This window comes from Pyrus communis, chromosome 16 (assembly GCF_041283825.1).
Source record: "Pyrus communis isolate YQ-2024b chromosome 16, ASM4128382v1, whole genome shotgun sequence".
NCBI classification, from domain to species: domain Eukaryota; kingdom Viridiplantae; phylum Streptophyta; class Magnoliopsida; order Rosales; family Rosaceae; genus Pyrus; species Pyrus communis.
Window position 1 is genome coordinate 17763645 of NC_142580.1, and position 16979 is coordinate 17780623.

A 16979-nucleotide genomic window follows, 5' to 3' on the forward strand; every position below is an offset into this window, starting at 1 on the left:
GTTTATGATTATTGCCACTAAAGGATGTGGCATTCACTTCGAGGGAAGCTGCATTCATTTCTGGGAATGGTGCAGATCTAGTAGGTCGGGAATGATGATTTTTCAGCAGGAGCTCATTATTTTGTTCAACAACCAGGAGCACAGAGATCAACTGGTTGTATTCAGTGAAGTCTCGCGCTCTATACTGCTGCTACAGGAGCACATTAGAGGTATGAAATGTGCTGAAAGTCTTTTCCATCATATCTTTCTAAGTAATTGTATCCCCATAGAGCTTCATTTAAGAGGTAATTCTGAACAACGCAGAATTGTACTCAGCCACTGACTTGAAATCTTGGATCCTTAGGTGAGTCCATTCATAGCGAGCCCTTGGAAGAATCATCGTTGTCTGGTGATTGTATATGTTTCTCAATGCCTTCCAGAGAGCTAACGGATCTTCAATCGTTAAGTACTCGCTCTTTAGTCCCTCATCAAGATGGCGACGAATAAAGATCATGGCCTTTGCCTGATCTTGAGAGGATGAGCTACTTTCTTCCCTAATGGTATCTCTAAGATTCCCTGCTTCCAGATAGATCTTGGTATCCAGTACCCAAGTAAGGTAATTCTTCCCAGTAATGTCCAGGGCAACGAAATCAAGCTTTGCCAAGTTTGTCATTTTCTTTTCTGAAAGAAAATTGAGATGTGTAAGGACTTGCAATAATATGTAATCTGGGGGATGTAGTGTTAGAACTTCTGGTTCTTACAAATTTTTCATTTTGATCTTCAAGCCAAAATGATAAGCATTCGAAACTTCTGGCTCGAGATTTACATGATAAATGAGAAGGGCGATTGTACTGCACAAGCTCATAGCATAGGATGAGCGATTATTCTGCACCACTCAAATAGCAGGAAAATTTAAATATGCAAAGCAGGGTGGGCGATTATACCGCACCACCTAAAATTGCAATGAAATTAAACAGACAAATTTAAATATACAGGGTATGATGGGCGATAATACCGCTCCACCTAAAATTTGCAGTAAAATTAGATTTGCAGTCCAAGATAGGAGATGATACCGCACCATTATGGATTGCAGTAAAATTAAATTTGCAGTTCAAGTTGGGCGATTGTACCACACCATCTTGGATTGCAGTAAATTTAACATAAATAAACACTGGGTAGTAATCAAGATCTACACTAAACAAGAAATCAAAGATATATGTAACTGTTAGGTTGAGAACTAAAAGCAGGCATGGTGCAAATAGTTCTTCGCGAGGGTATATCTACTAGTTGAGGTAGAGGAAGAAGATGAATAGTAAAATCCTTAGAGGAAACTTTTTTTTTCTCTCGGCAAAGAGAAATGAGGAATAGTTATATTTAGAGAGTCGTGTTGATAACGTGTTATAAAATAGGTCAAAATTAGAGAGATAACCTTTACTAGTGACAGGAGCGAAGCAGGTGTAAAATGACACCCACTTATTTAACCTCACAAACCATGGCATTGAAAAAGTAGAAAATAACAGAATGAATTACTCTTGAGAAATAGGGTTTCCCCACTCTATTTCTCTCATTCTTCATTTGTCTTCCGAGTCGTGTCTTGAGAGTACGAAATATATAAAGTTCGCCAGAGTCTGAAGATTAAAGTGCTTTGACTTCGGATTATAGATTGTTAAATCTTGGGAGACGGACGCCTACCGAACTACAAGCATAAGAGTAGGGGCGAAATTTTGTCTTTAGGACATTGCATTTATGCAAGCCTCAATCTTTAAGTTTGTTAGTATTTCTAACTTTCTCTCTAGTTGTTTATATTAATCTTATATATAATTGATGTTGTGAATTTCTTTATGATTATTATTATTGGAATTCTTGTGTTATTTTCATATTTTCTATTATTACTCCAACAATAAGCACAAAATTTTCCAGTCTATAAGTAGATATATATATATATATATATATATATATATATATATGAACAACATATCCAAATTTCAAGTCATTCTAAGGTCATTCAATCATGCGTTTGTTAAACTTAATTGAAACAATGAAAACTGCCAAACTAGACTTTCAATTGAGCACGGATTACTAATAAAATCCGTATAAATAAAATACACAACCTAAAATCAAGACATTTTGCAGTCTAAAAATAGACATATATACAAAGAACATATTCAAATTTCAAGTTATTTTGTTGTGAATAGCTCATTCGTTTGTTAATTCCAAAATACATATTCCAACAGAAAAATTCTGTGCATCTATGTCATAAAACCACCAAAAATTCAATTCTTCATGTATTTTCGTAATTTTGGTGTCTACGGAAGCTTTAAGAAGTCTACTTCAACATATAACTCTATCATGAATAAATCTTTGACCATAAAGATATGCAAATAAACAACATAGCAGCAGATTTCAATGTGTACCTTAGACAATTTGTGATTATCCTTCATGTGTTCAACAATATGTGCTTCATTTAATTTTGAGAAGAGAAGACAACACATAACAAACATTAAATCACATAGCCAATCTTGAAGAAATCCAAAACTTTTAACAAGCTAAACATACCACCACTCTGAATACATTGCAATATGCCACTTTTGAAATGAATTAAGGCAAATTTAATCAAATGTGTATCTCGATCCAAAAATTAATTTATACCAATGAAGGTTACATTTGGTCAAGAAGCCTTAAGACCAAACAAATTCTATGCCATGCTTTATCTATCCCAATATGGGATTTAAGGGGGCTCATATGAAAAGCATCCAAAAGCTTTAAACATAGAACTATTACGACTTTATATTCACAAATGAACAAATGCCCCACATACTTTGCAACTGAAACAACTCGTACCTTTGTTTTGTTGAAGCTTAATCAATTTTTAGTGTTAAATTATAAATCATGTGAGCAAAATATAGACATGAAAACTATCCACCTTTGTTTGGTAATCAGTTATCACAGGCTTCACATAATCTATACACTAAGCCACTAGTAATCGAACCAATAAAACTAGTCACACAATATTGTTATGACTACTAATGCAACTCAATCAACTAAACTTTGAATTTTTAGCAGCCCTTGAATTAATGGAACAGATTTGTTGTGTCCCATTCACCCAAGAACATTTCAAAAACATTGATCTAATGATAACTTTTAGCAAGTCTTAATAATAAAATTTTCAATCAAAGAGCATGCTTATTTACCAAAGTTAAAGAAAACATACAATTTTCTGGTTTTAATTAGACCTAATATTTTAAAACATGTGAAGCTAATTTCATCTAGGATCTTAACCATGCATTAGTTCCATATACGCATGATAAGAAAAATAGTTTGCTATAGAATTGAAAAACTGAAAGCAATTCTAGCATGACTTATGCAAAATATTAGGCAACAAAATTATTGATATGTAAGAATAGTTTTTCCAGTTTTAGTTATTCATATCAATTATTTTCGGTTTGATCATATATATCAAATTGAAAACGTTAACCAATCCTAATAGAGATTGAGCATGCCGTAGCATATTAACATATTGAGAAAAGATACTAATTTTTATAAAGCAAAATTGCAAATAAAATCTGAGTAGCAATAAGCTTGAAGACCAAATTAAATCCTGATATATGTCTTATTTCAGATATAACTCATGAGTTGAATACGATATATTCCTTGATTTTGTAAGGTACCCTTTTAACATGCATTTAGTCATATGTTTCAACTAGCACGTTAATGCAACGATAATAGATATTCATGAAACAAATGTGATTTATGCACGTTGTAGGGATGTACTTATATTTAAACTTATGAATTCACATGCTTTGCGACAATAGTTGTCCCATATATTGCTCAAAGGTGTCCTCAAATGTTCTTAATGAGGTTGTTCCCTCTTTTAGCCAATTTCAGCAGTAATACATATATGGTATTCAATCAATAATATAGTCTGCATACCATTGTCGCAATAGTTAACTAATCTCATAATACCAAAGCATGGGCTATAACATAAGCAATATACATATTCAAGGTCATAAAGTATGACACACCCCGATCCAGGATGTCCACTAGGACTCCGAATCGAGTTGTGCTGGTCGACACCTGGAAGGTGACGAAGCCATAAAGTGTAGTGATGTGGAAATTGTGAATAAATTTAAACCTAAAAGTGCCTACGTACAAGAGTGCGCGGTAAGCAGGTGTGAACCCATTTCACACATTATGACAGAGCATAAGTACAATACAGTAAAATAAGGTAAGAATTATACCATTGATGATCATTGTCTACCCCGTGATTTGCCAATAATCCTCGTCGGTACAAAAACTCTACTACTAACACCTGGAGGGGCAAAAAACAAGGGTGAGTGGGTCTGAAAATAAAATTTTAATAAAAACCTTTTTAAAACGTTATAACCCCTCGCAGTAAAAGATGTATAGTTTCCAAAAAATACTACTATGTAGGTATGAAAACCGATGCACAAGAGTAGTGAAAACATAAATATGCCATGCCATAATATCTCAGTAATAATAAATGTAAGCCAGGTGTGAAACCAATATAAAATAGTATGCCAATCGGAGTTACCTAACGTGACCTGTACGACTAGACTTGTAGCTCATCAACATATGTCTGCACACGAGTTAGAGTCACCTAATATGACCTGTATGATAGGCTGGGTGTAAATAAATACGCTTAAGTACTACGATCACATGAAAGCTGTGCGATAGATCGCAAGTCACCTACTAGTCGGAACCACCTATTATGGTTTGTACGACAGCTAGCACCAAAACTTGGATCCAAGGTGAACGTGCAGTGCGGGAGGTGAAAAATCACATGAAAGTTGTGCCCTGGCCTCAGGCGGGAACACTAACACCAGGGTGCAGTGTAATAAGCTCTAAATGCATAAATGTATAGCAATATGCAATGCGACAAGAACAATCACATGCTAACTCACCTAAAGCTTACCTAAGCCTTCGCAACATCAAATAGTATAATTCACAATTCATACTAATGCAACAATATAGTAATAAGCGGTATAGGCATGGCATACAAGACATAAATTTATTTTAAAATGTTTTCTGGAAATCGTAAAGTCTCTCTCTCTCTCTCTCTCTCTTTCTATATATATATATATATATATATATATATATATATATATATAACAAATGCCCACTCACCTGAGGTCCGCGCTACAACTCCCTAGCATGAATATCGAGGCATCACGAACGATCGTCACTTAGAACAAATATTCAGTCACGTCTTAGAATTCTTATTGATTGAACACATAACTTACATAAAACACATCCCCAAGGACGTTCTAAAATGATTTGAGACCCATTGACCAAAAGTCAGTCGTCGGTCAAAGATCAACTGTAGGGTCCACAACCCTACGTAACTCGATCAGGAAGATCCGCATCACATATTTCTGATCCATACTTCCAAAGATCCACATTATGCTTCTAGAACAACATCCTAAAGTTTTGGAATGATCCAACGGTTGGATCTCCGCCAATTGCAAATTCAAGTGGTGGTCAACGTTTTATTTTACAAACTTACAAATCCAATTCGGGAAGATCCGTACGCCGGATTCCCAATCCATAAGTTCCTAAGGTCCTCAAATATTATGAATAATAACTTATTAAAGTTTGGCGACGATCCAACAGTCGGATCGTCGATTCTTATAATAACCAAGTAGCGAACCTTAGCAAAATTGTACCCAAACAATGGAATTTCGTTAATCGGACATCACATATGAAATTGGGGTATCAATTTTAGCCTAGAAAGATCAGGGGTGTCCCGGCCCACGTGCCGCCACCACACGCCGCCGCACGTGGCAGTCGGCCGGCTTGACTCGCCAGAAAAATCAACTATTTCTAAAAATTACCAAATTTTACAAGAAAGTAGACCTCAATGAGGGGAACAATTTTCATAACTATGACCAAGGCCAATTTGGCCGGGAAGTGACCTGAAATCATCAAGAACCGCCGGAAAACTCTAAAAGGGTGAACATTGATTCGTCCATTCCGTCGCTCCGCCACCCCAAATGTTGATTGGGCTTTGTTCCTGGCCTTAAGGGGAATCTAATGGTGGTGGTGATCAAGGTAATTTGCTTAAAAAATTGGCAAATTGCCACCATCTCCACGAAATCAAGACCAAACACCATTGGTTTTGCGGTGGAACTTGTAGAAGAATGGTCGTGGAGTCATGTGCAGGTGATGGTGAGCCTTGGATCGCTGGAAAAAAAAAAAAGCAAAAAAATCGTCAGATCGTCACCAAGGATCGGTTTGGGTCACGGGTCGAAACGGGTCAAGGGGGATTTAGCCGATCCCCTTCATCTCTCTCTTCTCTCATTTCCCTCCCTCCCTTATTCCTGATTAGGCGTTCCGCCCCTCCTTTCTCTCCTTTATATTTCATCTCCACCGCCCATCTTTTCTTCCCTTTAATCTGGGCCACACACGTGGCTTTCCCAGATTTTACTCCAAAAATCTGGAGCATTCTAGAAAATATTTAAATGACTATTTTGTCCCTATTTTTACTCGCCCATAACTTCTTCGTTATAACTCCAAATCATGTTCCGTTTGCACCTACGCGTTCGTAGTGACAAGTACTACAAGGACAGGCCAAGAAAATAGATCTTACATGACTTGACAAGGCGGTCAACAAAAGTCAATGCATTTGCCTCAAAGGGCATTTTCAAAATTTCACATTTTAAAATTGTAAAAACTTTAGTTTTTTGGGACGGGTTGTTACAAAGTATCATTAGTTAAAGTTGAAAACTAAGTCATTGCACATATGTGGATATGACCTTTAAATTAAAATCCATTGAAATAGACATGGATTAACCATATGCATACCTCGCTGAATGCAATCTGGACCTATCATGCCTGAAAAATAATGTATATCACTGAAAGAAACATGAGATTTACATATGTACATATCAATTGCAAGGTTGCAAGTACCACTGATATGCATATAACATGTAAACTTAATGAATTTTATAATCACTTTAAATTACCACTTTCATGCTATCAAAATTTTCATATATTTATACACATATCAAGACTTACAACGTATGTGAATTATCCAAGAACCTTAAGTCTTGATGCTTATTTTAAAATAAGTTGTGGTTGCCGCATCTATTCTTGATGCTTATTAACATCCTTGATTTCTTCGCGTTGCTAAAAAATTATGCAATAACCTTGAATAATCATAAAACTAATAAGGCCATGTACTTTTCCTTTTTCCGGGAATACAAGCATGATAAAATATTATTCCATCATATTAGGTAGTATTTATACGACTATGCCATATGTCATTCCCAAGAATTTTATCAACATTCAAACTAAGAACTGAAAGTCAAAACCAAAACACACACACACATATGCCAACCTCAAGAAGTTCTAGTTCATGACAATTATATATACTTAATGCATTTTTTTAGAAATTTTTAATTTTAACATCCCAAATTATATGTGCACAACCACATAGGAGACTTGATTAAGGTAGTTGTGATAAAGCTAATAAACATGTATAAACCCAATAGGACAATGAAATCGAAATAGGATGCAATATCAATTAATAATATTCCTTCAAGTCAAAGGACAAGTTTTAATATATAGCTATCTCAAATTTCAATATGAAATTTAAGTTAAAACACAATTCACATAGAAAACCAATTCTTTTTGCCGTGAAACATGAGTATGGAAATTGAGCAAAACTCAAAACATGTCATCGATTCAAGACATCAATTTTTAGGGTTTACCAAGTAGGTCTTTAATTGTATTATGACCTGCTCTGACACCATGTTGAAATTTTTTTAGATCGATGGGCCCAGGGGGCCTCACTCTAACTACACTGATATTATCCCCAACTTTACCACCGGCCCAATCCTTCAAGTGTGGGGTAATCATATTTAAAATCATTGCTTTTTTCTTTACCCCACCGATGTAGGACTTTAACACTCCTCCTTATGTGTAAACCCATTTAGTGGTTCACATGTGGAGATCCACACATCGGCAATTGAAACTCAGAGGTTGGCTCCAATGAAATCTAAACTTGTTTTCAATATTTTTCAGGAAATGACTCTTAGAACTCAGAGGCTGACTCTATGTTAAGAGTCCAAGCTTGTTTCCAAGCCCATACTTCTTGGTGACAAGTTCGTTGGCTTGCACGGGCCCGTAATCGTGAGCTTTGATACCAACTGTTAGACTATATATTTCATAAACAACTAAAAACACTAATATGAAAGAATCCATAAATTATGCTCAATTGATAAAGTACTCCAAGTCAACATGGCACGTAGGAGGATGAACCATCTTTGACAGAACCTTGCGGAATAGGCTCAACCATAGACTTCTCCTTTGGTGGAAATTATATTGGAATCTTGCGGAATAATATGTTAGTTGACCAAAGTCTTCTACACACTCAACACTCCTTTATACTCGAACTAATGGGGCGTTCATATGAGTTTATATGTGTTATGAGTAGGGACCTTAGCCTTGTATTTATATGGACTTGACCCTAATGAATCTTCTCATAATAATGTCATTAGGAATCCTTGCAGTCCAAGGATAACTGATACACCAAATCTCATTCCAAATAAGATAGAATGAGTAGCCCTTATTCCCCAAGGAAATTCGGAATATATTAACCTTACTTGGGGTAGAAGTTATAGCTAGTAACTAAATCCTAATCTTATTTATATTCCATGCAATCCTTAAATTAATTGTGTAGACCTATTAACCGTTGTATTGTGGTCCAACATCCAACATTTCTCTCATTATTTTATATGGTCAACTAGTATAACGACTACTGCTAATCTAAGTTATATGTAGGTTTTTGTGAGGTGACAAGCGTCTTGTTGGAAACTCCAGCAAGGGCACCAAACTAACAGTTTTTGAAAGAGTGAAATATTTGAAGAAAATGAATTCTCTTTGAATGAATGAATGGATAATTACAACAGAGAAAGAGTACATATAGCTTTTCCTAATTACAATTAAGTCTCTAACTATCTATACTAATTACAATTACAAGTATAAAAAAACTACTTAATCAATGGACTTAAATTGTTAATTGTATTGTGTTAAAAAATCCCATATCGGCCGTATCTCTGATAAAAGAAGAGTTTGAATATTCTAAACTCACTCTAACTAATACCTAGGCCTTTGTGATAAAACCCCACACTGATGGATTGTGCAAGTGGTAATTACTAAGTTTGGACAATATTTGTGTTGTTGAAAGTGAGCATTTAGCCCATCTATATGATAATTCTATATGGTATCAGAGCCAGGGAGCAGCTCATACTACCACGTGATGGATGGGTCACCTTGGCCCTGTGCGATGATGGTGGGTCCCTTTGCCCTCTGTGTAGGGTGAGTCTCCTTGACTCCACATGGTTGCCAATGTGTGGATTTCCCACGTGTGACCCACTAATTGTAACCCACTAATTGTGTCCCACTAATTGTGTCCCACATGATAGGGTGTGTTAAAATATCCTACATCAGCTGTATCTTTGAGAAAATAAGAGTTCAAAAATTCTAACCCACTTCAACTAATATTGAGGCATTTTGTGATAAAACCCCACAACTGACGAATTGTGTAGGTGGTAATTACCAAGTTAGGGACAATATCGGTGTTGTTGGAAGTGGGTCTTTGGCCCGTCTCTCGGATTATTCTACATATTCGATTACTTGGCTTTTAGTTCTTCCTCTTTACACCCCTTAACCTAAACTTCGAAGAATAAAAAAGACCAGGCGAAAGCTTAGACTGAAGATACAAAATATGTTCTTGCACAAACCTTTAGTTTGAATATCGGCTAATTGATCTTTTACGCACACATATTGCACTTTAACAAGATGAGCAAGCACCAATTCTCTAATATAGTGGTAATCAATCTTTATATACTTCATCCTAGAATGAAATATTGGATTGGATGCAAGGGAAATGGCATAAATATTATTACATCAAAGAGTAGGAGTCTCATAGAGGGGAAAACCAAGTCATGAAATACCTTGCAAATCTAAGTGATCTTAGTTGCCGTGTGAGCCAAATAACAATACTCAGCTTGAATAGATGATCGAGTAACAATGGATTGCTTTTTTAGCATTCCAACTAATAGATTATAACCCATTAAAACAGTAACCACTAGTAGAACTTCATTAAAAGTGGAACATGCCCAATCTTCATCAAGATGTACAGAGAAATAAAAATGGCCTTTTTGGACCAAAAACCATGAGAAATTGTGCCCTTGAGAAATCTAAGTATCTTTTCAACAGCTTGCATATAAGGTAATGTAAGCCTCCAGCAATAGACTTATATTTTGGAGGATTTGACAATAAAGGGCCACTATGATCAAGTTTAACTGTACTGAGAGGTGTGGAACAAGGTGTGGCACCTTCTATGTTGATCTTTCTTAGAAGATTAAGGAGATATTAACCTTGAATAAGGGAAACCTTATGCTAATCTGTGAACCTTAAGACCCAAAAAATAATGCAATGGACTAAGATCCATAACTGGAAATACATTCCTCAACCTCTAAAGAAACAACTGATAGATGGAAGAGTTAGGGCTTGTAACCAATATGTCATCTACATAGACCAAAACAATAATCTAAACTAGAATTTTGAGAACAAACATATAGGCATCAAAAGATGATTGATGAAATCCAAAAGATTGCAGAACATGAAACAACTTATCAAACTAAGCTTTTGAAGCCTGTTTAAGACCATAAGAGATTTCTGGAGTTTGCACACATGACTTGCTTTACTAGGATCACTAAAACCTAAAGGTTGTTGCATAACACATTTTATTTCAAATCATCATTCAAAAATGTATTATTGATAGTGATTGATTAAAAAAACCACTTGAATTGAACAATAAGTTTAAGAGATAGTCACTGGTTTGTCAACTAGACTAAATGTTTCTTGATGACCAAGACCTTTTTGGTGATGAAACCCCTTGTGTCTAGCTTTATACTTCTCAATAGAACCATCAAGATTTTTCTTGATTCTAAAAACCTATTTACGATCGATTAAATTTTAAGAAGGAGAAGAAGGAACGAAAATCCAAGTTTTGGTGGATTGAAAGGCATTGAATTCATCCTACATTGCTGATCTCCAATGTGCATGTTTAGAGGCTTGCAAGTATGTGGTATAAACAAAATTCATAGGTGCAGGAAAAGGATGTTTGGTAGCAAAGCATGCCTTGGGTTTATATAGAGACATAAGGTTTTAATCATGGAAACAACTACAACCAAAGACTTTAAGGCTATAGTAATTTGGATATGTATGAAACATTAATTTCCATGGAGATTGAGCTAAACTAGAGATAAGCAAACGATTGATCAAATATATTGCAGTGGAGAAAGCTTCAACTTAATAAATGTGAGGAACATTAGAGGTAACCAATAGAGTTCTAGTGGTTTCAACCAAATGTCTATGTTTCCTTTCAACACATTCATTATGTTCAAGTGTGTGAGGACAACTAAATTGATGCAAAATTTCATGGAACTAAGAAAATATTGAAACACAGCACTGGTAAACTCACCCATGAATTTGAATGCAATGTCTTTATTTTATTACCAGGAAAATTTTCTACATAACTTTTGAAAGTAACAAAAGTATAGTACACTTCATACTTTTCCTCTAAAGGAAAAAAAACCAACTATATTTGTTGTAATCATCAACAATTAACAAGAAGAATTTGTGACCACTCACTAAGTGACAAGAACAGGGCTCCAAAGATCATAATGCAACAATTCGAACTAAGTTGAAGAACTAGTAGCACCAAAACACAACTTATAATTCTTTCCTATAGTACAAACTGAGTTGAAGAAATCATCATAGTTTACCTTACACATTAATTTATTGCGAGAAGTAACCCTTCTAAAGATAGAAGAAGATGGATGACCAAGTCTATTGTGCCATACTCGCATTGGTGCTTTGACACTTATTAATGCAAAAGATGAACAACATAAACTTTAGGAAAATGAAGAACGATCCTTAACAAGGGATCCATTCAAATGAAGAGTCAAAGAACAATAATTGTCTTTGAGAATTCGATAAGAAGACATTTAATTGTGCTTCATTTTAGGAACATAAAGAATATTATGCAACTTAAAAGAAGTATGGAGGTGTATGTAAAAATGATGAATGATGTGAAACTTAACTTGGCACATAAATTAAACCCTATTGATGACAATTGTAGTATTTATGCAAGTAGAGATAGTTCTAAACCGGAGATTAACTAGAGATGCTAATCAACACAACTAAGACTTAAAAACACTAAACTAAACTCTATAGACTCAAAACTAACTTAAAACATTCAAAACAGCAACAAACAATAAAAAATACTCAATTTTAGACCTAACAAGTGATTTGGACGAAAATAAAACTTCACTTGACTCAAAAGACTAAAAGAAAATAGATTTTGACTCAAATAACAAGACTAAATGAAAGGGGGATTTTTTTACGAAATTAAAACTTAAAACATAAACTTTGCATAAAACACTGTATAAAAATGAATTTGGGTGAACTAAATGGGTGAAAGGCTAGTTAGATGGTCCTTCTCCACACTTGATATATGCATATAAACCAATTTCCAATTATTATTCCTTTAGACTATGAATGACAACGCCCCAAGTTAATTGCATCGCATAATCAACCATCAGATTTTCCTTATTTCATTGAATTAGATGGGATACGCATCGTAAACATATTATCTTTCTCCAGTTCCCTATATGAAACGCATGATAAAGATACATATCAAAAGTCATTAAGTTCTATGAAAATCATAAGCATTGACAAGGTATTCATCACTATGAAATGCATGAGACTCATACCAAGGATTTACTTAACACGATTGTGACTAGCAACCTCCGCTACTTGTGAATATAAGTGAATAACTATTATGTGATGGAAGATTTGGGGCTTGTAATCATGGCTTCGAATCCACCTCCAACTAAAAAGATATAATCATGGCTTCGAATTCACCTCCAACTAAAAAGAAATCAGTTCCACATGTTCATCATAATTGAAAACCAAATTAATAAAAACATTGAACTAAAACTAAGGATAGAATACACCTAGAATTTCCTAGCCTTTCTTGACTTCAATTTCATCCATCCACCTTGCTCCACTCAGAAGCTATCCAATTGATGCCCAAAACTGCTCCAAATGGCTCCAAAATGCACTTTCTTACTCCTTTTGCCATTAGGACCTACAAATATATGAAAAAAGCTTAAAACACTATAACAAGTAGTAATTAACTAACTAAATGCAAGGAGACAACATACCTAAGTAACAAAAATATGCTCCTATCAAATTCCCCCACACTTAGCTTTTGCTAGTCCTCGAGCAAAACAAAACAAAACAACAAAACATAACCTAAACCTTCCAACAATTGCCTCAGGGATTTCTAATGCAACATGACATATTAAAGATCACCACTCACATAGATTTTAGTTATTGCTACCCTCGAGCCCATACTTAATCATAGTTACCACTCATTAGCTCCCATTTAATCAATTAAAACATGATTTTGAATGTAGTAACATGCCTTAGAGAATTCCCTCAATTCCTCACCGGATATACTCTCTATTTTCACACATGTAGGTATATGTGAGAAGATTGATGTAAACATGTAGACTAGCACTCACATAAGTTATAATCAAAGAAGGCAATTTCTGGAATTATTAACATGAATAATATGATCTCATGAATGGAATGCCACTACTTAGATGCGAGAACCAGGGATACCATATGCTCAAACCAATTTTAAACTCCACATATTGAAACATATAACAATCAAGATAGAAGTCTAAGAGTTGTAATGGGGCTAAGGTATTGGCTAAAAAAGAAAGGTAAGGATAAACAAAAGTTCTTTAAAGCAATAGTAAGCAAAGTAATGAAATAAACACTTAGAATTCACTTTTGAATGCAGAAATCAACTTTGAACACCAAAGGAAGATTCACACAATACTTAGGGCTAGATTCAAACTTTTGGACACTTTCTTCAACAATCAACACTTGTGAGTTCATTCTCACTTATTTTCAACACTTTTTTTTTTCTTTTTTTTTCTTTTTTTTTCTTTTTTTTTTCTTTTTTTTTTCTTTTTTTTTTCTTTCTTTTCTTTCGTGCCCCTTTCTTTCTTTGGCACACAAATCATACATGAGATTCCCATGAAAAACACCTTCCCCCACACTTGTTTTTCTGCAATTTTTAGATCAAAAAGGAATTCCCTCTAAGTCATGCTTTACTATACTTTAAGAACAAGGGTATGAATAGTCCTATTCTGGGTTAGGTAAGGATAGTGTGGCTAACAAAGAAAATAGGCTAACTAAGGCTCAAAGGGGTTAAACCTACAATACATATGCAAAGGGTAGGGCTTTTTGGCACTGGTTTTAACTAAATAACTTCATCTTGTTTTATGTTATGCACTCAATTTTATGCTTTGAATGAAATGGGCATGAGTTCTAGTATTTGGAACTATAGTGATAATACGCATTCTAAGTAGCAACCAAGCAAAGAATAATGAGATCATGAAACGACTTTAGAAAACAAAAATTCAAGATTAATAACTCTCCAAATAAAGTTTAGGCTCAAGTCTCTCAGGGTTGTAGCGTTAGTTTGAGTTTCTTCCTTCAAGCATGTTACAAAAACTGATTTTTTTCCTTTGTGATTACATGTGAATTCGTAAATGTCAACTACAACTAAGCATAAACCAAAGAGCATATCAAACTTCCATCCATGTTTGTAACTTTCTTTAATAGTCATGCAATTAAAAACCAAATCCTCATCATTGTGTTGGAAGGTATCCTAAGACACAAACAAACATAAAAACAAAAACGACTCTAAAAACAACTTTTTTTGGGTTTTTAAAACACTCTTTTTTGATTTTTTTTTTTTTTCAAATTTTCGGATTTTCTGTTTAAGACACATAAAAACACTTCAAAACACACTAAAAACACTTAAAAATAGTGAATAACAACTTTAGAAGTGATAGGTGATAAAATCCCACGAAAATCATGCAAAAACAGCTTGTTTACCCCCCCCCCCACACTTAAACCAAACATTGTCCTCAATGTTTTAAGCATAGACTCACAAACAAACAAATAACACAACTAACAAACATGACAATCATGGAAAAGTAAAAGCAATAAAGAGTAGGGTTTAGGAACGCAAATCTGGTTATGGAGTGTTGAAGATTCCTAGGTCTTCTTTATTTGCGTCCATGGTTGCCTCCCAAGAAGCGCTTGCTTTAACATATTCCAGCCGGACGAGACCTCCTTTTAGGCTTCATTGGAGCCCACGACATGGAGGGGTATATCCTCCACTACATGCTCCTCAAAATGCTCATAATATGGCTCAATGAATGGGAGGGGATAGTGATATTCCCTAATTGTGGTGTTTTGGTTCCTAAAGTCCATGTAAATTCTCCCACCACCTTGAAATCGATTTGGAACCTGCACCAAAGAAGGTAACAGCCTATTAGTTGAAATGGGAATTGGACTTAGGTTTGGAAACTTACTAGGATGTTGTGGCAATACCCCTAGGGTAGCCACCATCTTGCCAATTTTATCATTAGGCACGACCAGATTGGGTGTTTTTAGGGTAGTGGCGTGCTCATTGTGCTTCACTCCAATTCTTTCCTCGATGGTAGTTCTAGATGCATCCTTCTTTATTGGTGTTGAATGTTCCTGCCCTATATTTTTAATTATACCAATGGCAAAACAAGAACAAACATCATTAGGATTTTCAATGGATTCAGAAACTTTAAAGTTAATCATATCACCACCAAACTCCATAGTTAAGGCTCCCTCGGCCACATCAATCTTGGTGTGGGCTATTTTCATGAAAAGTCATCCAAGTAAGATTGGCGATGGTGGATAGTGGGTTGAATCCTCCATGTCAAGCACATAGAAATCTGCAGGAAAATTCAAGTGGTATACCTGCACCAAAACATCTTCCAAAACTCCTCTCGGGTATGCATTAGATCGATCAGCTAATTGAATAATAACACCATCATTTTAAGCTCTCCTAGATTCATAGATGCATAAACAGAATATGGCATGACATTAATTGATGCACCTAAATCTAGCATAACATGTTCAAACCTTGTATTACCAATTACACAAGGGATAGTGAAACTACCTGGATCTTTGCATTTAGGTGGGAGCTTTCTTTGCAACATTGCAGAGACATTCTCACTTACATGTACCACCTCTTTCTCCCGAATCCGTTTCCTTATTGTACAAATCTTCTTAAAAAACTTAGCGTACTTCGAGATTTGCTTTATAGCATCAAGGAGCTGGATATTGACGTGCACCTTCCTAATACGTCTCCAGAATGTCTTTTTCATCCTCCTCTGTCTTAGATTGCATAAATCTACTAGGAAAGGGCACATTTAGTGGAATAGAACTAGAAAAAATTGAATTTAGACTTGCCTTGAAGGTTTGGGACGCTTTTGGTGCCTTAGGGGGCTGCGGCAAGGTTTAATCTTCCCTTGTCGTGGCCCTTGCTTGCTGTTCTTCTTCTTGCAGCAGTTTTTCCTCCTCGTTAAGGCCTTGTTTGGATGGTTTTAGATGATTTCCAAGCTCTTTACCACTTCTTAATGTAATGGCCTTGGCGGTTTGAAAACCTCCCTTTGGATTCACAATGGTTGAACTAGGAAGTTTGCCTTGCTCTCGAAACTGCCCAAGGAACTCTGAAATCTGCCCTATTTGCTTCTCCAATTCATCCACCTTTTTGGCTTTGCATTCCCTACACCACAATGGTTAGTAATTGAACAATTTGATCATTATCCATGGACGAACCTGTTTTTGGTTGGGCAGATTGTGGTTGGTTTTGAATTGGTGCGTATGGTTTTGGAAACATCCCAGGGGGTGTTGGACGAAATCTTCCTTGTTGTTAAGGTTGTTGGGGCTCCATCCATTTGAAATTTGGGTGATCTCTTCACCCCGGATTGTAAGTGTTACCGTATGGATCATGCCTAGGTTGATTTTGGTCTTGATAACCTATGGCATTGGCATATTCC

The 16979-nt window shown here is 35.4% G+C and overlaps 1 protein-coding gene across 1 annotated transcript; it reads right to left on the reverse strand.

The window, feature by feature from the left end:
* Nucleotides 1–277: 277 nt before the first annotated feature.
* Nucleotides 278–652, reverse strand: LOC137732805 (uncharacterized). Its single transcript, XM_068472072.2, has one exon. It carries the CDS (start codon nt 650–652, stop codon nt 278–280), a length of 375 nt encoding a protein of 124 aa, XP_068328173.2.
* Nucleotides 653–16979: the final 16327 nt, after the last annotated feature.

Bases quoted from the DNA above. Each gene is read 5' to 3' on its own strand.
- LOC137732805 (XM_068472072.2), bottom strand. From the start codon at position 652: ATGACAAACTTGGCAAAGCTTGATTTCGTTGCCCTGGACATTACTGGG.